At 47.0% G+C, this 23,608-nt stretch overlaps 3 protein-coding genes across 8 annotated transcripts in view; 2 read left to right on the top strand and 1 right to left on the bottom strand.

The window, feature by feature from the left end:
- The first annotated feature begins 190 nt into the window (after positions 1 to 190).
- Positions 191 to 3,911, top strand: LOC122410849 (integral membrane protein 2B). Its single transcript, XM_043419296.1, has 4 exons — positions 191 to 533; positions 1,121 to 1,597; positions 1,878 to 2,139; positions 2,474 to 3,911. The coding sequence occupies exons 1-4, from the start codon at positions 450 to 452 to the stop codon at positions 2,587 to 2,589; spliced, it is 939 nt and encodes a 312-aa protein (XP_043275231.1). The 5' UTR covers positions 191 to 449; the 3' UTR covers positions 2,590 to 3,911.
- On the bottom strand, positions 3,912 to 5,574 carry LOC122410850 (serine/arginine-rich splicing factor 4-like). Its single transcript, XM_043419297.1, has 4 exons — positions 5,323 to 5,574; positions 4,898 to 5,223; positions 4,601 to 4,806; positions 3,912 to 4,254 (listed from the first exon to the last, which is right to left on the bottom strand). The coding sequence occupies exons 1-4, from the start codon at positions 5,394 to 5,396 to the stop codon at positions 4,153 to 4,155; spliced, it is 708 nt and encodes a 235-aa protein (XP_043275232.1). The 5' UTR covers positions 5,397 to 5,574; the 3' UTR covers positions 3,912 to 4,152.
- A 1,417-nt stretch (positions 5,575 to 6,991) lies between these two features.
- Positions 6,992 to 23,608, top strand: part of LOC122410767 (potassium voltage-gated channel subfamily KQT member 1-like) — a 33,631-nt gene continuing 17,014 nt past the window's right edge. Inside the window, exons 1-5 of one of the 6 annotated variants that reach the window (XM_043419175.1) lie at positions 6,992 to 7,285; positions 7,794 to 8,005; positions 19,184 to 19,269; positions 20,542 to 20,749; positions 23,243 to 23,413. In XM_043419175.1, the coding sequence (XP_043275110.1) occupies positions 20,547 to 20,749; positions 23,243 to 23,413 (374 nt within the window). In that variant the 5' untranslated portion in view covers positions 6,992 to 7,285; positions 7,794 to 8,005; positions 19,184 to 19,269; positions 20,542 to 20,546. Of the gene's footprint in view, positions 7,286 to 7,779; positions 8,006 to 19,183; positions 19,270 to 20,541; positions 20,750 to 23,242; positions 23,414 to 23,608 lie in introns of all 6 variants that reach the window. The other 5 variants (XM_043419174.1, XM_043419176.1, XM_043419177.1 and 2 more) reach the window with 5 other exon arrangements.

Here is a 23,608-nt window from a genome sequence, read left to right as displayed (position 1 = left end):
CATTGCATGTGCGATAGCGAATGGAATCTCTATAAAGCGGGCCGTTGGGACACTGGGCATTTGGCTAAAGTCGTATTGGGGCCCTGCCGCTACACAGGAAGCAATAGCAGCACGAAGAGAAAGGAAAAAGGAGCATGGTGCAGTGGTAGGGGTCGAGAGGGAGTGGCGGCGAGAGGCGCGGGGAAGCGGGCGCGGGCCAGTCGACACCGATCAATCGTGTTTAGAGGTTCGCGCGGTGTTTGGGTAGCCTGCAGCTCGCAAAAACAGTTCGGGCTTCGCAAGTGTTTTTATCGCGCTTAAACAAATTCAAGCGCATCGATAATACGTTTGAAGAGTTGAGCGATCAGTGCAGCTGATTCGTCGTTGTGTTCTCTTTTCTGCAGTGTTGAAATACTGAAATTTTCACCGTTTCGGAAAAAAACAAGAACGCGACATAACAGAGCTGCGCGATGACTATCATCACGAAAGCAATCGGCGAAAAGAAGCCCTCCGATAAAATGGAGCAGCCATTAGTGGTCGATGATATTCCCGAGGTAAGTTTATTGTACCAATCGACATCTTCGCCCTCGGAAATATTACTTGCTCTAGTGGTAATCACCTCGGTACAAAAATCATCTTTACTCATCGAAATTAATCCTGAAAACCTTAGCAAAAAAAATCTGGAAAAAAATGTTGTGATTTTTGCTCCTAAAGATATCATCATAATAACTGATTGCGAGTTTCCCAAACTACCAATAACCGTTTTCCGGGAAAGATTTTTTAATCGCAATACCCCAGACAATTGGCGTTAACAGCTGCGTTTTTTTATTTGTTTACTACGAACATCTGTGTTGTGTGTACACTTCGTAAGCGTGTGTATCGAGACCATAGTAAACGTTGGGCATACGACAGTGGGAGTGCTTTTGTATTCCAACGAAAAAATGTTGACGCTCAGGCAGGCGTGTGCATATGCAATTTTCGATGAGTTTGCCCGGGATATAAAGCGGCGCTGGGAGGGGGCCGAGGAGGAGGAGGAGGGAGATTAAACTAGCACAGATAATATCGAATGAAAATTTCTGCGATTGCGAGAGGAGGAAGTGCGATAGAAAAAAATGGTAACGCAGCGGGAATTTTTGTACAGGACCAACGCAAGAGCTGCGGAGGAGCGTGCGACGATCCGGAGGCTCAGCGCCCTCCCCGAGGAGCAGGAACCGCTGGTCCGTATTTGACGATCAAGGATCAAGTGCTGATACTGAGACGCGCAAATCTTCGACCGAATTCATGGACCCTCTATTGGCTGCTGTTCACGGCGATGGTCGGTATGGGAATTGGCGTTACCGGTGGGCTCTACATATACAGGTACTACGCGCGGGATCAGATGCACAGATTCCGGACGGGTTGGTACAGCATTCCGTACGAGGGTAGCACCGGCGCCGGCAGCAACAGGTCGCCAATCGATCGGGATGGCCTCCTCGCCGGGGAACTCGCGCACTCACTCGAGGCCGCCAACTATTTTAAGGAACGCTTCGAAATCGATCTCGAAAAACATTACGAAGAATTTGACGTTCCCGACTCCCGGGGCGGTCGACAGGGTCGGATTATCCACGATTTTAACAACGTCAGTCAGCGTTTTTCTCTATTTTTCTCTATTTTTCTTACCTCGTAGAACAAACGCTTTGAACATTTTTTTTTTGAGGACCGAAATCCGAAAATGTGGCGAAAATTTCGTTAAACACAAGAAAAGTATTTTGTAGGGAATTCGACGCCCTGTAAAATCGGTCCCACGCAACGTTGCTCTATCTCCGACGGTTTTGGCGGTACACGCCACAGAATATTCGCCCTCCGTATCGTCAGCCTTTCGAAATTCTCTAAACTAACCGTTCACCGTACTTTTTCAGAATCTCACCGGAATCATCGACACCGATGGGAACTGTTGCTTCGTGATGCCCCTGAACCGCAAACGCGTATTGCCACCGTGGAGCTTGTTAAATCCCTTGAACAAAATGAGCGACTTTTACTACGAGGTCAACACGAAGGTCGTGAGGGAAACGATGAGGGCGGTGCTGCCTCCGCTGAGCAACCTGACGAGCGTTGGTGCTTACATCCGTAAAGAGTGTAAGCACATGCCAACGTATTTGCTCGAAAAGGTCACGTACACTGGTGAGTATGCCGCGTGGCTCGAGCGACTCGTTTGGCGGATAAAAGTCCAACAAACTGCTTCAGACTCGTATAAATCAATTTTCCCGAATGTAAAGCCTACGGCAGGGTCAGAATCGACTCCAGATTCATCTTGAGCAAGAAAAGTTCGGGGCAATCGATAAAATGGTCAATTTCAAAACGAACCCATTCGTTTTCGATAATAAAAGAAAAGAATTTTGACAAATTTGCATTCAGCGAATATTTTGAGGAGGAATACGAAATAAATGATTTGCAGGAGGTTTGCTTTTCTGTTTCGCTCGAACTAATTTCGATCGTTTTTATTTCTGTGGAACAGGTGGCATCATCAAGCGGAGCGCTTCCAACGCTTATTACGGTCGATTTTCAGGGAACAGTATTGACGAATGGGAGATAGTAAATTTGGACCAAGTGCTTGGTCATACCAAAAAGTAAAGAGCGTTCAAGCACGTGACATATCCCAGAGAAGTGGGAATACTCTACTCCCTCCTTTCCCTGTTTATTATTGTCGCAAAGATGATCGAGTGGACTGAGAGAGAGGCAGCTCGATTATTTTGCCTGGACACAGGATACTCCTCGACTCATTTATCTTCTTCAAGGTGTACGCTTAGTTAACACCGTTTTCGACAACCCGAGGAGCGGCCGCAGCAGCAGCAGCAGCAGCAGCAGGATATAGGAATAGGAGGATTCATGCGATAGAGCGCGACGAGCGTGACGAGCCCCCTTAACGTCAATGTAGTGACATTCGATAATTCGTATATCGAATTCACTCAAAAAATGTCGATCCTGATGAACATATCGCGGAAGGAAAAGAGGAACTGCGACTCATTTTTTTCATTTCTTTTGTCACTCGAGCGACAGCGATTAATATCTGTTTTAAAAATCCCTCGATAATAATATCATATCGGTTTACGACGTGCACGTGTATCGTAGAGATAAGACGACGGCGTGACGCGCGACGATCGCGTATCTTTCCGACACGGGGCTTGCGCTGACGGTTTTTTTCAAATATCGCATCCTCGTTGAAGATAAATATCGTATGGAAATTCCTCAAAACCGTGCTATCGCTCCCCCGTTGCGTAGACTCGCTTATGACACTCTGCGAACGAAAAATGAAACGAATCCTTTCGCTGATGCGGCAAAGGATTGGAAGAAATGAACGAGAGCGAAGCCATGACGGAAACGAGTCGAAACGATGTTTTATTGTGGTGTCTAGCACTCCTGGAAATCCTTTGAGACCTTAAATTTCACTCTTCCTTGGAAGCTCCTGGAAAATAAACTTGGTGATAATCCTTGATTTTTTCAATTTTGTCCTCATTCTCTTTAGGTTTTTCACCAAACGTTGCTCTTTTTTACGATTTTTTGTCCACTTTGCAATGAGATAAATAGAAAATCAATCGAATTCATCGCGACTCGTTGATAGATCGATACTTTTTACAACCACGACGTGATCGCATTATAAGTTAATGAGATGAAAGTAGTCAATAGATTATGTCGTGTCAATCAATCACCTTTTGAAAGTCGTATGAAATTCATTGGAAAGAACTTCAATTTCGTTTCTCTATTTTACTGGACACCATTTTATCCTATTTTATTTGTTTCTTCAACCAAAGCCGTAATCGTAATAATAACATATACACGTATATGTATACTAAAGGTATAATAATAATAATAATAATACAGAAATATCTATGTATAGATAGAGAATGATAATCTGACAATGTAAGAAGGTACGGAAAATATATAGTACGAAACGATGACTCTGTTTTTCTTGAAAAATCATTTATTCAAGATCGTTCGTGCAATATCGGTTCTTGAGGCATTCGCGTTGCTCGAAAGTGAAATTCCTGACTGCGATGAGGACAAATTTTCTCAACTTCAGAGTTTTGTAAAGGGTACAGAGATGGGAAAAGAATTAAGGAAAACGCATTTTTTGACGACGATAATGATTTGATACTCGGGGAAATAAGAAGAGAGGGTCGTGAAATTCCTTCTGTTTCAGAAGAGGTTCGTGTGATTCACTTCGGATATAGCCTTCTGCCTCAGGGTGTAAAGTTTCTTAACCCACTTGTCAAAGCGAGCCTCCTGGTCAATCATTATCTGAAAATCAAAGTGGTCAGAGAATTAATGGCCGATCAGCAGTCGGGATGAATTGGAAAATATGTTTGTTCCAACACTTTGATAATTTTTTGATAAAAGTCGTACCGAAAGTCATTGCTCAGGCAAATTCAAAGGCGGCTGAATTTTTTTAGATATTTGTGCATTGCAAAGATTTAGAGTGAGCTCAGAAACTTTGAGAAAATCTAGCTGTGTTTTGCCTCTGACAGAATTGAACTTTTGGAGCAAGAATTGCATCGAAATTACTAATAAATTTGAGAAAAAAGTTTCTACTTTCAATAGAGTGCTTAAAAGTATTGAGTTCATAGGTTTCTGGACAATTCTTTACCGAAGTGTGGAATATGCTTTCAGTGATGTTGCTAGAATTTTTCACAGGCGGTGTCTGAATCGTTTCGGCGGAGACGTCAATGACAACATTTCTGAATTTGCTCTCTTTGGTGGAAGCCGATGAGGTAAAAGTTTTGGGAGTAAAACTTTCCGAGTTTATTTCTTCCAAAATAGTCTCTTTGATTTTAGGATCGACGGTAAAGTCAACTGGGAAGTAAATAAATTTAATTATTGAAATGGAATATGAGATAAATGATTGATTAGTAAACAATGATTTCTTTGGACATGAATAGCATACACTTCTGAACAGTCGGTTTGACCCCACTTGATTGAACGCTGCTGGATCTACTAGATGATTTATCCGCCGAGGGTGAGCTGCCAGCTTTTCTTCTGCTTACATCAGGAGAAGACGATTTCGATTTTTTGGTTCGATATCGTCGTCCCTTTTCACTATCTTTGGAATTTGTTCGCGATGATTTGTAATTAGAGGACTTTGAGGATCGATCTGAACGTTCTCGACTTTTTGACCTGCTCGTTCGGTCTCGTCTGCTCTTTGATCTGCTAGAACTATTCTTTGACGATCGTTTTTTGTGATAACTGTCACTTGAATCGGAATCGCTTGATCTGCAAATGTTCCCAATGACAACAGATTTTTCTAATTTCCCATTCGCTCAACATTTCATACGTGTATGTGAAAAAAAAAAATAATTTTAAACAAAGTACCTTGATCTTCCGTAATACTTTTTTCGATGTCTGCTGCTTCGATCGGAATCAGAGTCGCTCGAATATCTCGCCATTATTAAACTGCCGTGATTGTTGCTTTGAGATCCTTTTATCGATTGAATTAAACGATATGAGGATAAAAATAAAGAAAATTGCGTAGCAAAGCAATCGCTGTTGCCATTTTTTGAGGTTAAAAACAATCAGAGGATGAATACACGGTCTGTCATCATTGGTCATCATAAACATCGTAAATACCAGGGATCTACGCACATCTAATGCGCACAAGCCGCACATGCAGCCAATGAGGAAAGACTTGCACTCAAATTTTTGAGTGATTGTAAAAAGAGGGGCTTTCGAAATTTTTAAACGCATGCAGCGTTTTTATAAAACTCTATAACAATCAAATTCAACGTGATCAACAGTTAATGATGAATTTCGCGATCTAAAAAATAGACCTAAAAATTTCATGGTAAATTTAGTATTTTCAATAATTCGAGTAGAATAAGTTCAAGAAAAAAAGAGACAAAAGTTTAATCATAGTTTAACCAGCTCAATAAGCGATTCGAACCGAACCTTTTTGTTCACGCTTTCAAAAAAAAGCATGTTTACTATTTCAGAAGTATAAAAATAACCGATCGAGCGCGACTGTTGTAGCTAGAAAATGCTGCCACCTGGTGTTCGATTGGGAGAATTTCCCGTCTGCTGCTCACTCCTCAACCCCTCGAGTTTGCTCATATTGCCAAGGTTGGAGACAAAAAAACGACAACGGTGAATTGTGCGTTGGCTGAGTTAAGTTCTGTCTAGTGCACGTTAATTATTATGACTTTTACAGAAAATCCTCGGATAAAGATTCTTTGCAAAAACAATAGAAAGTCTTTCACACTGTCGGAAGTGTAGGTGGCGCACTGGTACGCCGGTACGTTACATTTTCAACCATTGCAATTTGTGCATATGATGCACTTATTCGAACTGCTATTTTGTTATCGCCGTCGAGCAGTCCCAAACGATTTGCGACAACCGATTTGTAGCCCATAACGGAACCGATTCTTCCGCATCGTCTCGGAATCCGAGTCAAATTACCATTTTTTATGAGCAATTGCTATTTCGTCCCATCACACTGCATGCATGTATAAAGATAAACCATCTTTGTCGACGCACTGTCGCCGTATTAAAAGCTTTTAGATCTTGAATATTCATCACGAAAAAAAGCCCTGTACGAAGATTTTCGAAAATCGTAATCAGAATTAATTCATTCGTGATGGATAGAAAAATCTACACAACAGAGAAAAACGTTTCGGACAAGGATTACTTGAAATTGAATCTTTTATAACAATGAAAGGTTTTATTGTTGTTGTGTGTGCTGCTTTCTGAGCATTATTTATGAAAGCACGATTTCCACATGAGAGCGGACGTAACTCAGGCACGAAAACTTGAATTTACCCTCGTAAACGCCTCCTCGATATATTTCAAACGGGTAAAAAAGTAAATACAGTAAAATTTAGCGAAATAAATTTTTCTCACCTGTTTTTTTGGGACACGTTGACAGGCCGCAAAAACGGCAGGACGACGGGAAGCGGGTGGGTGGGGGGGGGGGGGGGGGGAGAAGGGATGATAGTTCTCGTCGTCGCGTCGCGCGACGATCGAGCAGCCAGGAGCAAACGGTCCGTTATAGCCGTCACTCCGTCAGTCGAGTCGCCGACGGCGAGCCCGATGCTTGCGTGAATGATCTTCGTTCGGCGGCGTGCGTTTTCGCGAAAAAAAACATAACTAAATATTCCTCACGTGCGTTACAAGCTCGAGTGCGCGAGTATCGCGTCTTTTCTCGGTGTCGTTCAGTGAGTTTTAGCTTAGTAAAAAGCGAACCAATGAAAAATTAAAGAAACGTTTGTTGTGCCGGATACGCTGAAAAACTTTAACGACGAAGAAAAAACCCGTTTCCGCCTCCGCTCAGAGCCACCGTGTGGTAAGTTCGCTGTCCACAAAATCCGAATTGCTGGCGATTAGTCGACGCAACGAAACTTCGATGCATCCCGAGCCAAAACAGCTCTCCTCTCCCCGTCCGTTTCCACTGACTCCGGCAGTAAAGCCCATAAAAATGAAGCGGGAGAAAAAACGCGCGGGAAATCATGAGCGCGCTTATTTACGTTTCGACCGTTCGTGCCCCATTGTTTACGATTCTCAGAATTTTATCTCCCCCCCCTCCCAGCCCAATGTTATTTGCCCCCGGACTGACACGTGGAAAAATGTTTTAGCTCTCCCTGCACAAAAGTCAACTTGAATTCCATCATCGCTGTAAACTCTTCACTTTTTTCTATCCATCGACAAAGAAAATGAAAATAAGCCCCATAGCCAAAGCAACCGCACACAACAAAGAGATAAAATCAAGGCTAAAATTGCTATTAAATTCGACTGCTTTTTACTCTCCGTACAGCGAGGAAAGCCTTAATATAGAAATAGACGAAATTTGACAGCTGATTGAACGCGGCGGGAGGCACTGATTGGTGGGAGGATTTGGCAGGAGCGAAGGAAGCAACAACGGGTGGAATGGGTATACCGGCGCCTCGGACGCTTCGAGTCGAGTATGCGAGGAGACGGGGTAGCGACGAAGGGACCGATCCGCGAGAGCACCGGTGCCCACCCCTCCTCATCGCTCTTCACCGTCATACTCCTCCCGCTGTTGTAGGTAAGCCTGATTAATCATCATGATGAATATATTAATATATTTTCCGATATTCCGAGTTATTGATATATCGGGCGGCCGTGGGGAATCGCGATACGTGCGAGCTCATGACGAGTGATCGATGTGAAATTACTTTTTTCCTCATTTTGTTAGCAAACTCGCTTAAATTCACTTTTTCCCAAATTTATGCTCTCAAGAGTTTTTTTATGAACTGGACTATGATCGGGAGTCTGGGGCGAATTAATTAATGGTAAACTTTAGAACGAAAACTTCGTATAATTTGTGTTTTTCGTTCTCGATGACAAGTGATTTTAAAATATTCTTCAACCTCGGAATGACGATCGACATTTTTGCGTTTAAATTTGTTGATTCTTCGTGTTTTTTTGGCTCAACAGGATTGCGTTTAGCTGCGACAAAGCTTTGGTGCCTTCGACCCAGAGTTCGTTTCAGTTCTCACGAATGATTTTGGCTCGGATTCCTTATCGGTGTCGAGGTCGTTGAAATCCTCGCGGCGAAGTGTGTTTGCTTTTGAGGACTCGCTTAGGAACGAAGAGGACGAAAAATACGATAATTAAAGCGGTTAATTGGGGAGATTAGAGCGTTGGGAAGGCTGACACGGGAACGACGAATGGGGACGTGGGAGCCCGTGCAACAATAACGAGCCTGGCGGGAGGCTCGCGTTCTCGTTAGTTTCGTTCGCCGAAAATGCGAGGACAGAAGAGATTGGGAAATAAATTTTTTCGTTGTAATTTCGCTCGGGGCGCATCCTTCGCACAGAAGCACGTTCACAGAGACACGTAACGCAGTTGAATAACTGTGCGGAGCTGGAAACGCGCCCGGAAGCAGATGTGGCTGGGAGGGTTTTGTCTACGAGCAGACAGCAGCCTCGCCGGGGATTAAATTCCCGCGAGACTCGTTTAAAAACAACAAACAAATGGGAACTGATGGAGCGCAATTGTCAGCCGTTTATTTTCGTTAATGCTTTTCCCCCGCTCCCCCGCAGTCCTGGAACTGCCTCGGCCGAGCTGGGCAGGAAGCGCTTGAAAAACGTGCAAACTTCTCGCAGCTTTTCCATTGAAATGCCGCTCGAATGCTCGCTCGAAAGGACCGTTCTATCGATCGAGGGACTCGATTGCCTGGCAAATGAGCGCTTTCGCCTGTTTGCCCTGTCTTCGATCGTCGATTTTTTTTTTATAAAGAGCGAAGGCTTTGCGATGCCCCTTTGAGGAGGCGCGGCAGACGAAATTGAGGAAAACTCGAGAGAGAGTGCACACCTCCGCAGAGAACGCGTTTTCTCTTCGTCCTCTCGTGTGCGACGCGATTAAATTTATCAAAACGGAGCGCACCAGCAGGCAGCTGCCTCCGTAGACGGAGACAAACGACTCGATTTTCCTCTCTCGATTCCCGCCGTCGCTCCATGCCGCTCTCCCGAAGCTCCCGTACCTGGAATATCGATTCGGGACGTTTGAACCATCAAACACCGCACGTCAGAATATTGCGTCACGTCTACAGGTACAAAATGCGCTGCAAGAAGGCGAATGAGAGAAATCAAAATGCCCGGGGGGCTGATTAAATACGGAGATAAACAGGCTGCTCCGGTGCCTGAAAAGCCATAAAAAAAACTCGAACGCTTTGACTCAAAGTTAAATTGACTTGACTCTTGAAGAACGGTGAAGTGACTTTCGTCGCGGAACCTCAAAAGCGAAATTAGGAGCTTCGGTTTTGTTATTGGAGTAAAAAAAATCGGAGACTGGGAAAATACAGAGGTTTTTGGTTCAACATAAATCGTGGCGAACGAAATGAAGATCGTCGATTCAACGAAAGTTTGATTTATTCGAGCGTTGCTTTGTGGGTTCCAATAACTATTTTCTACCCGGACGAAAGCAGAGTCGAATCATCAAAAGTTTGGGCGAATCAATAAATTTCACGAGTTCGCCACGATTTGTTGTTGCAACTATTTGTTTTTTCTCGATTAAGGAAGGTCACTATGACGCTGAAGTTTCCAACGTTGGAGTCCAACGAAATAATCGAAAAAAACTCTCCAATAATTCCAGTAATTCTCCTATTTTGTTCCCTGCCAAATTTGCGATTCGTAGTTTTTCAAGCTGTACCAACGATTCGTGAAATAAAAAATTGGTGAATTAAAAACGTTTTTTTCGTTCATTTCGTTGGAGTCCAACGTTGGAAACTTCAGCGTCGTAAGGTCACTTGGGATTCAAAAAAGCGAGTCAACTTTTTGCTCTTTTCATGATGAAAGAAACGATGGAAATTTATTCTCTCAATTATTAAAATGATGCGCAGCTTATTTGTTGAGATTGAGAAATTTTTAATACCCTGAGACCGGTTAAAATACTTTCGTATTTAAATCGTCGAGCAAATGTGACAACTGCCATTTTCTATCAATATGCGTACGCATGTCTTTTTTTTCGAAATCGAAATTCTTTGACACAGTTTGACCGATTAAAAAAAGGCTCCGTCAGCCTACGCAGGACGATGGCAAAAATCGACCGATAGAGCCTTTTTTTAATCGGTCAAACTGCGTCAAAGAATTTCGATTTCGAAATTTGCGGCCATCTCTCTCGCACTCGCGGTTGCGATGTACCGACTGATCCATCCTCTTAAACTAGCCGGCTCATGGCGTTGTCAAACCTTGCACAGTTTGTGTCGTCATTACTCGTTAACCTCGAACAAGAGTTTTTCTTTTTCCATTCCCAAGTGATTTTCACCGGCAACAAGGCTTCTCAAGACATTATTGATATCTGAAAACATTGTTTTTATTCCTCATTCTCGTTTTTGGCTCTTCAAAGTTGGTGGGGGGTCCTGTTTCATTGAATCCAAATGGTCGGACAGGAAGTGTACTGAAAAAATGTGATTTTCGTTAATTGTTTTCTCGACAAGTAGACGGTGGAACATATAATAATTCGGAGAATAAATGGACGCTGTGTATTTCTAGTATACTTCCAAATTTAAACTCTTAACGCATATGGACGAATATTCAGTTTCTTTTCAACACTTTTTCAACAAAAGTTTCGAACCTTCAAAAAAGGGGACTCAACTGATTTTTTTTTTTTAATGGCAAACGATTTGATCGGTTAAGGAGTTTCGGTACAAAAGTCTAAATATTAAGAAATTGATCAAATTTGGTGATAATGTTCTTCAACATCAAGTGCGAAAACACAAATTTTTTCAAAATTTTCTTCTACTTAGTTATCGAGTAATTACGCATTAAAGCAGATTTCTTATGCCCGGAATGTATACTTATATTTATGGAAACGCTATGGTTATACACGTCAACTTTAGTGATCAATTACTCGATAACTGTGTAGAAGAAAAATCTTAAAAAATTTGTATTGTCAAATTTGGCACTAAAGAATATGTTCACCAAATTTTATAAAATTCTAAACTTTTTGAAATTTGTTATGCTTTTAGCATGGTTTAGCATGGCAACATTGTATCGCCTGTACCGAAACTCCTTAAACGAAAGAACAGTCGAATCCGCTTCATTGGCGCTCGACCGAGTGGATCGACGAGCAAATTTTCATTCCCATCGTCCATTTCGTTTTCGTGAATTCACTGTAATGCCAAATGATGATGTAAATTTAGTCGACGAAAAAATGCGAATTCCTCGATTACGAAGTGCTTAAAAGTCACGAAGCAGATTCGGTTCCGTTGAAAATTGACAGTTCGATAGAGCCGGGAAGTGTCTGCTCGAGGGTGAAACTTCACGGCGATCGTACTCGGGGCTTTCGTCCCTTTAATGAGCTCCCGAGCTAAATTTATGCGTCGCGCATCGAATATCCGGCGAATAAAAAGGAGCGTTTACAGGGAGAGTCGAGGCAGTCGGATTGACGGAGGAGCCGGGAAATGAGCGAGAGGTTTAAGGCCGTCTGGCGTTATCTCTTCGGTCCAATAACGGGGATGGTGCTTTGTCCGGGCGCTCGTTTCCACCACCGGCGGCGGCTTCGTTCCGTCGCTCGCCCTTTAACCGGAAACTCGCTTCTATGTACGCGTCGGTGTACTTCCTCCCGGGAAGTTGACTCGCTCGTGAGATTTATCCCTCCTCGTCGCCGCGCCTCCCGAGTCCCGACGACGGATCGCCCGCTCCCTTCGTTCAAAGTTACGCCCCTGTGCCTGGGAATCCTCTCGGTGCGAGGACTCTCCGGCGCTTCCGAAGAGCCGGCGAGACCGTCACTCCGCTCTCGTCCTAAGGCCCGCTTATCAATTAGCCCCGAGCCGCTGCTCCGTCTCGCTCGCTTTCTTTTTCACGCTGACCAACATCCGCGCCTCGTTGAAGATACATTCGCCAGGACGCTCGATCTTTCGCGACGAATCCACCCCGGGCTTGAACGCTCCGTCGATTCGCCGCGGCGAGAAGCTCCTCGGGCCTGGGAAATGGAGAATTTTTCCATAGAGAATAATTTTGTTGGCTCAACAGTCTCGGTTGTTGATGCAGCGAGGTTTTCGGCGCGTCGCAATATTTGAGGAAGGAAATTGGCTGATCGAATTAGCCGGAGCTTCGTTGACTCAACGAACGGCTCGTTTCGTCCTCCACGATTCGTCGGACGAACAAACACATTTTGCGAGTCGAATTTCCCTCGCGGAGTATTTTCCATCAAGTTCGGAAAAGCCCGTGCGCAGGCTCCTCCGGGCTGACGAAACGGCATGTGGGAAGCCGAGTATCATTATAGTTGACATTTTATAACTACCTCGGAACAACGAATCATAATGCGATAGGGAAAAGCGACCTTCGAAGGGCTCGTAATGTGCGAGAGCAGCGTGTATTACGCGCGCCGTGCGGCTCCGTGCGCGGGGTGCACACTCTGCGCGCAATCGCGTCACCCTTTCCTCTCGCTCGTCGCGCTCGTCGCACATCTGTCGTCCAATGCCGTCTGTGAAGACAGCGCGCGCGTGTGTACAGCGGTTTCTCCAGCGTTGCAGTCATCGAGACCACCGAATCTTGGCTGCGGAGGAGGGAGCGGTTTTTCGCTTAAGGTAGTTGAGGCTGTACAGTCATTTTTTTTACCCAAAAGTGATGACCTGTGCCTTTCAAAAGTTAGGCCAGTTTACAGTTTGGCAATGTTGTATACACTTTAAGGAAAAGTTGGGGAAAAAAAGACGAAAAACTGGTGAAAGCTCAGTCGAAAACACGAACGGTGACGATCCTAGCCTCAAAAAACTGCACGGAAAACAAATTATTATTAATATAATCTCAGCAAATCTCCTAATAAATCTGAAAAAATTGACATTATTCGGCAAGCCTTGCTCACGTTGCCCAAAAAATTTCATATTTTTAGCATCATTTTTAACGGAGATATCACTGAATGTGTCTTGACTTCCATAAGATTACACGTTATTTGGCCCAAATTGTGTGTAATTTAAACCAAATCGGTTTAAAAGCGGTTACATCATTTTCATTCTAATGCCTCAACTTCCTTAAACTTTCAGAGCTTTTACTTATTTTCATCGGGACCGAAGAAGGGAAAAACTCTGTTTTTTCCGATCCTCTGTCACTTGGACGATAAATTCCATGATGAAACTTCCCTCGGGGACAAATAATTGGGGGAAAAAAGTCGAAAGAATTGGGGAGGAAGCGATCGTTTGGAGGATTCGTGAAGTATCGAAAGGAGGAAAGAAATTAGACGTTATTCGTGTTTTTGGGAGTGAAAGGATGGAAATAAACTGTTGGAAATGGGACTCGATTGAGAGCAGGCCGTCGCAGATACGGGACTTCCATAGTCGTTACTTCAGCCACTGCAATTTCCTTCGTACTTGACCTTTGGCTTGAACTTCGTCATTTCAATGCTCACCTGCGTATCCCGCATTCTTCACGAGTCTTAGGAGCGGTCTTCGCATCTTTGGTATTTGGAAGGGAGCGAGGGGAGGCCTCGGCGAGGCAGCGGTGACGTCAACGTCTCGGTCAACGTACCCTGAGCGAAGGAAAAGGTTGTGAGTCGACGTTCTTCGCTGGGCGAATAAATTGGGCGGGGAAAATAGGTTTTGTTGATTCAACGACGATTTTTTTCGGGTGGATGCAATCTTTGAGTCAGCTGATCAGGCCAGCAGATTTTGGTGAGTTAACGAGAGTTCGATTTGTCGAGCCGAAGAAAATCTCGCTGAGCCAGCAACAAATTTATTTTTTTAATGCACAAAAACGTACGCTTCAATCGCAACGATTGAAAACGTCCGCGCGATGGCCCGGGGGCGGAACGAATTTCGACGAAAACCGGTCGGAGGAACGAGCCATTTTTCAAAACGTCCCCGTCGCACTCGCCTCAACCGGAGCTGTGTCTGGGGGGAGTTGAAAAGAGTTTAATAATTTCAGGAACCTCGTACGAATGTTAATAAATGAAAATGCGACTGAAGTAATGAGAGTGCGAGCCACTTCCGGATGCTCGTAAAAATTTGAAAATTGTACAGGGAAAAGGAAGAAATTCATTTTCTTTGATAGTGAAAAGTAATTTTCGAATAAATTCGATCGTCGCCAGGTTTTGGGGTGGTGGAAAACCCGTGGCGAAAAGGGACCAAAAAGTGTCTTTTTTCCTGATTTTTCGGGATTCAGTAGCTCCGGCTAGCGGGTCGTTTTCATCAGAGATCTTCAGTCCGGCGCGAGCCTTTGGTGGGCGCTCGAGTCCAGCAATCGCGTTGGTCAAAGGGACGAGCTTTTCGTCCTTCGCGGTTGCGATTCGAACGCGCGTTTATTCCTCGTCCTTTCGTTCGATCATTAAGTGAAATGCTCAATGACGAATGGGACGCTTGCTCGAATGATTGTTCAGCCAATTTCCGTGTAACGAGATAGAATTTAATTCGTCGTGAATTATTTCTTCTCAATAGTAATTGTCCGCTCGGATGGCGCTCGTATTACTCGCGTTTCGTTTCACCGCGGCGGACGTCACGCGGCTCGTTAGCGCGCGGAAGCCGCCAGCGCGCGAGACGGCTGATCGATAACTCGAGCGTCACTCCGGTGATGATCGGGGCAGACTCTCGCGTGCAGGATGTCAAACGCACATGAACGAACCACCCCCGCGGTGCATGCTCGCCCATTAGACGCGTGCCTTTTTTGCCTCGTCGCGATGCTCGAGGATTTGAAAAATCATGGAATTCCGATCGCGTAACTTGGCTTGCGTAACCGAAACTCTCAGCCTGACGCCTCTCGCATTACCGGTGAAGCGCACAAATTCGTTGGAGTTTATCGCTCGATCTAGTCTCCGCGTTTCAAAGCTTTGAGCCGTGCACGAACGTGCAGAACGCGCGAAGAGCTCCCTTTAAAACGGATTAAATTTCGTTCCGGTGCGGTCACGTTTCCGCTCGCGCGGCCTGCTCGCCAGTCAAAGTTCAGAAGCGACTCGGGCACACCGACCCCGCCGTTTCTCGCCTTCTAACTTTCAAACTTCCTTTCAATGCCCCTGTCAGATCGCTGCTGTCTCCCAATTCCATTTATATTCCTTCGCAGCGTCTCGCAATCTGCGAATCTCTGCTCCGGTGATAATAAAAGCGAATGAATTCTCGATTAATGTCTTGAATACATTTTTCAAACTTGCCCGTTGCACTCCCCCGTCGAGTATTCCCGCTTAATCAAAGTCAAACGAATCGCTGCCTTTCACTCGACGGGTTTAACGCTCGTGCAATTCCGCAAATGAAATACGACTGTTCGGGCTCAATTTTGGCTCGTCGGGAGCCTGGACCGCGACAAGACCGCACGAGGAATCCGCGCCGGCGGTCCCCGGTCGCTTAATATTCTCGCAGAACGATCAAATTATTGTCAAATTTTGATGAAGCGGCCACCGCGTAGAATCGTTGGGCACGCGCGCATAATTGGGGGATGAAAATGACCGTTGCGGCGAGGGAAATCAGGGGAAATCTCGAATGCGCTTGGAAATGTTTGTAATTTTCATTCATTCTCGTGAAAATTTGTGCTCAAGACTGCGTAGAAATTTTCGATCATCCGAGGTTTCCTCGGTTTCTTCTGCGTTCCGAATCGCTTTGCCCGAGAATGCTGAAAAAACCTCGAAGCCGCGGCGGGCCGACTCGACGAAGAGGGATCACCGCGACATTGAAAATTCCATAGAAAAATGGGTTGTTGTGCGCCCTCCCCGATTGGCGCACTTTCGTTTTCAAGTGTTCATGAAAAGTGTAAGAAAAAAGGAGGACGATTGTCGAGGCGACGAACCCGCGTCCGGAGGCCCCGAAGCGTCCCGTAATCTCAGTAGCGCCGATCGTCGCGTGGATCCGATTGAGAAGTATTTTTAATCGCGCGGCTGTGGATAAAGGAAGTTGAATGGGGCGAGGAGGAGGAGGAGGTCGGCTGCGGTTGGACGTCGAAGCGGGGAGCTCGAGAAGGGCGGAGGGTGAGCGCGCAAGGACGAGTGGGCCGTGATGGTGGTTGCGCATCTCGCGAGCGAGAGGGTAACGATCGTTGAAAGCGGCGCTTGAGAGGCTCCGGTAGAAAAGTAATTGTGGCATTAAGGACGTGCAAGAGGCTGCTGTGCCCCCGATGGAGGGTCGAATCGGGACCAGGAATTCGAGAGTCCCGTGGACGGAGGCGCGCCGCGAGTTAACCGAACGCGCGAACACAGCGGGAGCAGAGAGAAAGAGAAAGAAAAGATCGCTCAAGCTGCGCGGAGGAGCGCGGCGAAAATAGAAAGATTAGTCGGACCGCGTCAGATTCGGGGAGGCCGTAACCGGCCCGCGTTGCGCGCCGTTTCCCTGACGGATCTATCAAAAGGCGTTTATTTACGAGCGGGGAAAATAACGAGAGTCGCAAGGTTAATTGAAAAGGTACGAAAATAGGGGAGAAGAGCGCGCGAGGCTACGCGCAGACGAGTATAAAAACAAGGACGTTTTATTATTTCCCCGCACACTCGGGCGCGCTCGACCGGAGCTGGGGGATTAATGGATTACGTCGATGGCAGCAGCAGCAGCAGCAACAATCCACCGGAACGCCAATGAGCTTCCCATTAAGCACGAATGGCGAAGCGGGAGAGAAGTGAGCGAGGGTGAGGCAGCGCGGGGGTCGAGTAGTTACAGCGGGCGAGCATAGAGGCCAAGACGCGCTCGGCGCTCCGTACACGTAGCGAGGTACTTGCAACACATCTCAAGACGCCGATGCGAGTACCGTCGAGATGCATCGTATTTCCGTGGCACGAGATGCCGCCCTCGAGGCGGCGAGTGCCAGCAATGCGCGCCGGAACGAGCCTCTCTGTCGAATCGAATCACGTGAGCTCTCGTCCAGATCCATTTACGTATGAAATACGATCGAGTATTTATAGAGCAGAGTATAAAAACGCGTGCGCAGGCCGCGAGTCATTTCGCGAAGAGGATTCGAAATTTTTTATCGCATCCTCGAGCGCTGCCCCTCGGCGTCTCGGCGCTCCTCCGCGCTTATTATTAGACCTGGAAACTGTGCACGCACACGCGTACCGAGTCACACGTACGCGAGGGTTTGTGACAAACTGGAGCAGCGAAGGTAACCGGATGCGGGCGGAGTCCGCGGGGGTGCGAGCCGCCGCTTATGTTTCTCTTTCGTTATCGTTGCTGTTGATGCGCTGGTCCACCGCTGCCGGGGCCGACGCTACTCGCTAACCCGGATCCGGCTAATTGGATGAGGCAAATTATTTTCGTAACAATAGGAAAAAATCTTGAATCCGCTCCGCGGAGTGACGGGCCTGGGAAGCGTGTTTCGAAATTTTGCTCTCGCCCTCCGACAACTCGGCCCCTTTCAACTCTATTCCTGGACAAGATTTCTTTTGTCCGGGTGCTTCGTGTCAAAGAATTCTTTTATCTCGAAGGGCTCGGAGAATACGAAAATCGCGTTGAAGGAAGCGGAGCTCTTCCGACAGCGACCGCGACCCTCGCTGCATCTTCTCAGCCTCCTCCTCGCACAGACTCGTGTGCGTTTAAAGGGAGCGAGTTATGTGCGATCGAGCGTGAGAGATACAGCGGAGTTTCTCGCCGGCAACGAGAACTCTTCGGCTCGCCAAGTTTTATTGACTTTCTTCGCCCATTTCGTGCGGCTTCCTTATCCAGTCGGAAACTCTTCCCAATTGACCGAGCGTCGTCGAAAATGGTCTCACTTCATCTTCTTTCGTACAAATTTCTCGGCACTCGCTGATACGGCGGACCGGAATCTGCTGATTAGTTATTTGATCATTTCGGCAAAATCGGGAGCATCGAAGCTCCGTGAAAAGCGATTTTTAACCCTGGGAGCTTCCTTCGTACCTTCGCGTCCCGTTCCACGTGTGATTGACCCTCAATTTCGCCTCTCCCGAGCGAACAACGCGAGCCTACGCAGCGCGAAGGAGAAGCGTACGAGAATTCCTAGCAAATGAGACGATAACGCGAGCGCAAAATTCCAACTTGCCTCGGCAGGTTTCCCTGCGCTCCCCTGGGAAGCAGGCGAAAAGGAGGCTCTGATTTGATAAAGCCCCGGGCGCAAGCGCACAGAGAAAAACAACTTAGGCTTTCTTCAGACGCCTCCGGGAGTTTCATAAATAAAAGACGATGGAAGGAGTGAAAAGTCGAATATTTGCACAAATTACGCTGCTTTTATTGACTCGCTCATTTCTCTGCTTCAAACTACTTTTCCACGTCGATCTACCGACGGGGCCGCATGGAAAGACGCCAGGTTTTCATCCCCGTTGAAAATCCTATCGGAAATCTCCAGCTCCAGAAATTGAGGACTCGAAAAATCTCGACATCGAGATCTCACGCGATATTGACAGTGCAGCTTGGTCACGTCGAGGCTCGTATAATAGAAACTCGAGAATAACGCATTGCTTTGCCAAGATCAAGCGGAGTCAAAGCTCATCACAATTTGGACTCGGATTTTGCTTCCTTTGTATTCCGATCCCCTTGCGATACGCGTCCCTCCCAGTCGACTCCTTTATTTGAATTCTCCTAGCCCCGTGCCGCGTCCGTCGCTCGCTCCGAGCCGAGCATCACTTGTGCGATCCGAGCGTAGCCTGAAACCGCTCGGAAATCCGAGTTTTTATCTCTTGTAAGATGCTTTTAATCCGCCTTCCGAGAGTATACAGAGGCTAGCGTGTGCGGAATATAAATAGAGTTTGAGCCAAGTTTCGTTCGCGTTTTCTACACTCGAGCGGGCTCCGATGCGCGGCATGTGTAAACACAGAAGCTTGCCATTTATGAAGCCGCACGCTGATCACGCATTGTCGATTGTTTCAGATGACGAAAACTGTCGGAAGCTAAGCTTTTCCGAGGCATGACTCATCCGGGCGAGCGCCGATCGAGCAGCTGACGACACGCTAGTGGTGAGCATTTTCGGTCACTTTTTTCCCTCTCTCTCTCTCTCTTCACCCTGCTTATTCTTGTTAATAAAATACCGAAAACTGTCCTCGGCCTGAGATCTTTCGTCAACCTTCTCGCACGCTTCGCGTTAATCCGCCGCGGGAGAATTGAGCCATTGAAATTCGGGCGGCACCATTTTCCGCGGGAATCGTGCAGGAATTAGTCGAAAAGGATTTTCGTCTCCCGCTGAAAAAGAGTTAGAGTCAAACGGCTTGGAACTTTCAGGCTCTTCGCATACCGAAATTTCCAAATTGTCACGCGCAGTCGGGCCGCTTTATTTTCACAGCGATTTCGTAACGCTAAAAAATCTCGAGGAGCTCTCGCCTCCGAAAAAGGCATCCGGTCAACGCGCCCTCGAGCTTTTCATTTCCGAATTTGAAATAACCCGGAGCACGGGAGTCCAGGCCGGGGGAGGTGGGCTGAACGGTGGCGAAGCAGACCGGGAGCGAAAGATTCGCGAGGCGATGAATATGCGATGAGAGTGCGCGGAGGTCCGCTGGATCCGTGTTCATTCTCCCTCGCTTAATTCCCCGGCTCGTTTTATTTTTCATCACGATTCAACGAGCTCGCGCGGTACGATACGAGTGTGCGCTCCTGCCTTTTCACTCTCTCTCTCTCTCTCTCTCTCTCTCGTCCAAGATCCGCGCGCACTCCGACCTTTCGGTTGAACCTTAGCATCATTTTTCGCGCGGGCAATGAGACGGTTGACGTTAAACTTGAAGGAGATCGACGCGTTTCCCGAGACGCTCTATCGAGCCGGGGGGTGGCAAAAAGCGATGGCTCCGCTCTCCCGTAGCTCGAACCACACTCGCCATTCACTCTTCGCACCGGTTCGTCCATCCCTTTCGCTCGCCTCGCTCCCCCATGCGCTTTCATCTTGCAGCAGGAGTCTTCGCCTTGACGAGCCGAAGCTCTATTTTTCCGGAGCCTTTTCTAGCCTCTCCGTACTGTCCCCCCGCGTCCCTTTTTCCACTTGATTTTCTCGGTTATTTTCTCGCCGTCACTGCGTATTATCGGTTTTCGAGAGCCCGATGAATGTTTGGGCCTTCGGCGCCCGAAGAGCACACGCAGAGCCTCCTGCGGAGCTCGGTAGATAAGAATCGCCGGAATATTGAATCGAGAATAATTGACTCGGGTCCGATGTTGCCACGGGAGAGCTAGCGCGGTATAGTTTTACGTCAAAGGGGCTACTTGTTCTGGCATATTATGTAGCGCGGTGTGTGGGGCGTTTTCAGCGACAATGAAGACGTCTGAGCCACTATCGGCAGGCGGCAGTCCGGCGCTGCTTCACCGTTCTCTCCTCACCTCGCACTTTGTGTTACGTTCCACGACCCTCGAGCAGGACGCGGAGGCTCGGGGGCCCCCGAGCCCCCCATCCTCTTGCTACACGACCTCCGCGGCTGTTCGCTTTCACACCCTCGATATGGACCAAAAGTCACTCAGGTGAGTGCGCATCGCTCCTTCCTCCCGAATTATTGCTTTTGCCTCTCTCTCTCTCTCTCGCTCTCTTTCTCTGTCCACTGGTTCGGCCCTGTATTGTGCTGTGTTCCTCGGTATGTCGCACGAAAACGCCTGTGTCCTCGTACGTATGAATGTAAAGGAATGAAGAGCAAATTGAGCATGTCGAATGTCACTGATCGTTTGACAATAGTCGAAAATAGGAATCCGTCGGGGAAAGTCCGAGCGTCGAGGGCTCAACGCGGCTATTTCCGTGGCAGCGAAAAAAAGGGGGAGCGGAGTTACTCCGCGATCTATCTCCGGCTTGGAATTGAATTTGAAAACAGTTTCGGTTTATCCGGGCTCGGAAGCAGCCCGGCGACGTACAAAATAAATAAAAGCTTCATCCGCGTAGCCGACGCCGCGCGGTTTGGCTCCCTCGCCAGTGAGTCCCGACACGAAAGCACCGTGCTCTCGCGACTGCGGTCCTGGTAAAACGAGGCGAAAAATGGGGCAGGATTCGAGCGAAAAGCACGCTCGTTCTCACAGCCGGCTCCGGGGCAGGGGAGCAAAGATTGAATTAATTATTATCCGAGGCTCCGTCGTTTGCTTGCCGCTTTCGAATATACCGCGGGGAAGAAAAGTCCGAGGGGATTCCGACGCTCGGGTGCGATCCCTGAAATTGTTAATTCGAAGGTCGAGCATGCGCGCCAGTCAATTAATGAGCGATCGAGAGGATCGAAAGGCGACGCGCGAGAAGAATGAATAATCTGCGCTTGCAGCTTCCCGGTTGATTGTTCCACGAGCGCGCTCAGGGCGGAGGGCTCGCTGGTCCTCGGGGGCGAGGTCAACCGCGCTCCTTCAAAGATCCTCAATTAAATCCAGCACGGACTCTCGTCCCTCGACGCACACAAACTCATCCTCGACGTGATACTCGCTGCGCGCGTACGAGAATGCAAATTCGAATGGACTTCGGCATGTCGCTGCTCTGCTGCTTGTTTGCATTTGTCGCTCAATGTGAAAAGGCTTTCCTCGGGATGGTGCTCCATCGAAATTAGTGTAGCTGCGGAGCAGGCTCCGGGCCGAGGAAGCTGCTGGCGATGCTCGCGTCGAAAGCCTCCGCAATTCCGACTTGTTTCCAAGCCTTTTCCTCGATTAAGGTAGCTCGATAGCTGAGTGCCCTGTAAAAAATAGAGGGCGCAGCCTGCTCCTTCCTGTGTGAACATTCGTTGTGAAATATCGCCCAAAAATCATTCAAATTATCGCGTCAATGATCGGTAAAACGAATATATGCTTACGATATTTTACTAAAATTTCACAATTCCTCGTGATTTTGGAATTTCTATGTTTTAAATACATCTTCACGGCGTATGCACACATACGAGTATGCAAATGAACGCCGCTCAGAAGCGCCTCAATCGTGGCAACACAGCCGGCTGTCCGAGACGAGCGCAGCGTCCCAATGTATACTGATAATCGTGGCTTGTCTCGCGCGAGAGCGTTGCCACGTCGCGAACCTCGAAATTCTCATATGATTTTTATCACAATCATTTCTTTCTCACACACTAGACGGCAGATGATGTTTTTTTTTTTTTTTTTTTCAACTTTTTCTTCAGTAGACACGCTGCAATACGGTGCTTTTTAAAATCAAAATCGTAAGAACCGTTCTCGAGCTGTTTCGATACATTTTTGTTTGTCGATCACCACGTTCGTGTTCGGATACATAAACCATAGAACTTTAAGGAGGCTCACGAAATCAAGATAATCAGAATTTGATAAAATTCGGCGATAACATTCTTTGACATCAAGTACACAAATACAATTTTTTTTTCGCGTGAACTTTAGTGTTCAATTACTCGAGAGCAATGTGGTATAGAAAAATCTAAAAAAAATTATATTTTCATATATATTTTGAAAGAATACATTTACCAAATTTTATTGAATTCTTATAATTTTGGAATTTTCAATGTTTTTAACATGGTTTAGCGTGGCAACATTGTATCGTCGCGATCCAACCTCCTTAAGCCGCAATATCTGAAAAACTATGCGGTAAAACTACTTTTTTTAAAATCGATACGTTAGATTTTTCTGCGCGGGGTTACTTCTTTCAAAATTTCCGTGGGCAATCGGGGTTTGGTATACTGAACGAGGTTGATCGCCGGGGCGGCGAGGGTGGCGACAATTTCGCGGTTCGCGCGCGGAGGGCGGGTGCTCTGTTTTCTCGCAATTAGTGCGTGCGTGCCTCCGCGGTTATGACAAAATGTTCCGTAGCCGAATGCGTTGCTCGCGGCGCGTTTGTGTTACGGCATGTGGCTGATGCTCCGCTCGCAGATAATGGAGACTCGGCTGAGAGGAAAAGGCGCTCGCGCGGAGCCCCCGAGAGGGAAGTTCGTCGAGAGAGAAAGGCGAGCGGGCGCGCATAATTGCATGGCTGAGAGGGCTTTGGGCATGCGGGGGGAAAGTCGAGGGGGAACTTGATTCGATTGAATTTTGGGCAAGGTACAGCGGGTCCGGTGGGCGACTGACGGCACCGAGAATGTCGCTTCTGGGACGCCCGATAAACTACAGGGCAACGCGTCGGGACGCTCGCTATCGGAGGATTCAGACGAGCTTCTATAATTTTCTTGAACGACCCCGAGGCGTTTACGCCATCAGTTACCACATGATCGTGTAAGTATGTTGAAACTCGATCGAATGAAATTACGATAAGCGGAGCGCGAAGCGGCAAACTCCGCGGCTTCGATGGAGCAGCCTCGCGCGTTATTGCATTTATTTATTTATACAAAAAACAACGTCCTCGGTGACAGTCTCTACTGCTTCGGGCATATCGAGAATAAACACGGAGAATATTTATCTTGGGACGTT

The sequence above is a fragment of the Venturia canescens genome, chromosome 5 (assembly GCF_019457755.1).
Source record: "Venturia canescens isolate UGA chromosome 5, ASM1945775v1, whole genome shotgun sequence".
In the NCBI taxonomy this organism is placed as follows: domain Eukaryota; kingdom Metazoa; phylum Arthropoda; class Insecta; order Hymenoptera; family Ichneumonidae; genus Venturia; species Venturia canescens.
Note: the sequence above shows the minus strand (reverse complement) of the source record. Positions and strands in the feature narration are given on the sequence as shown.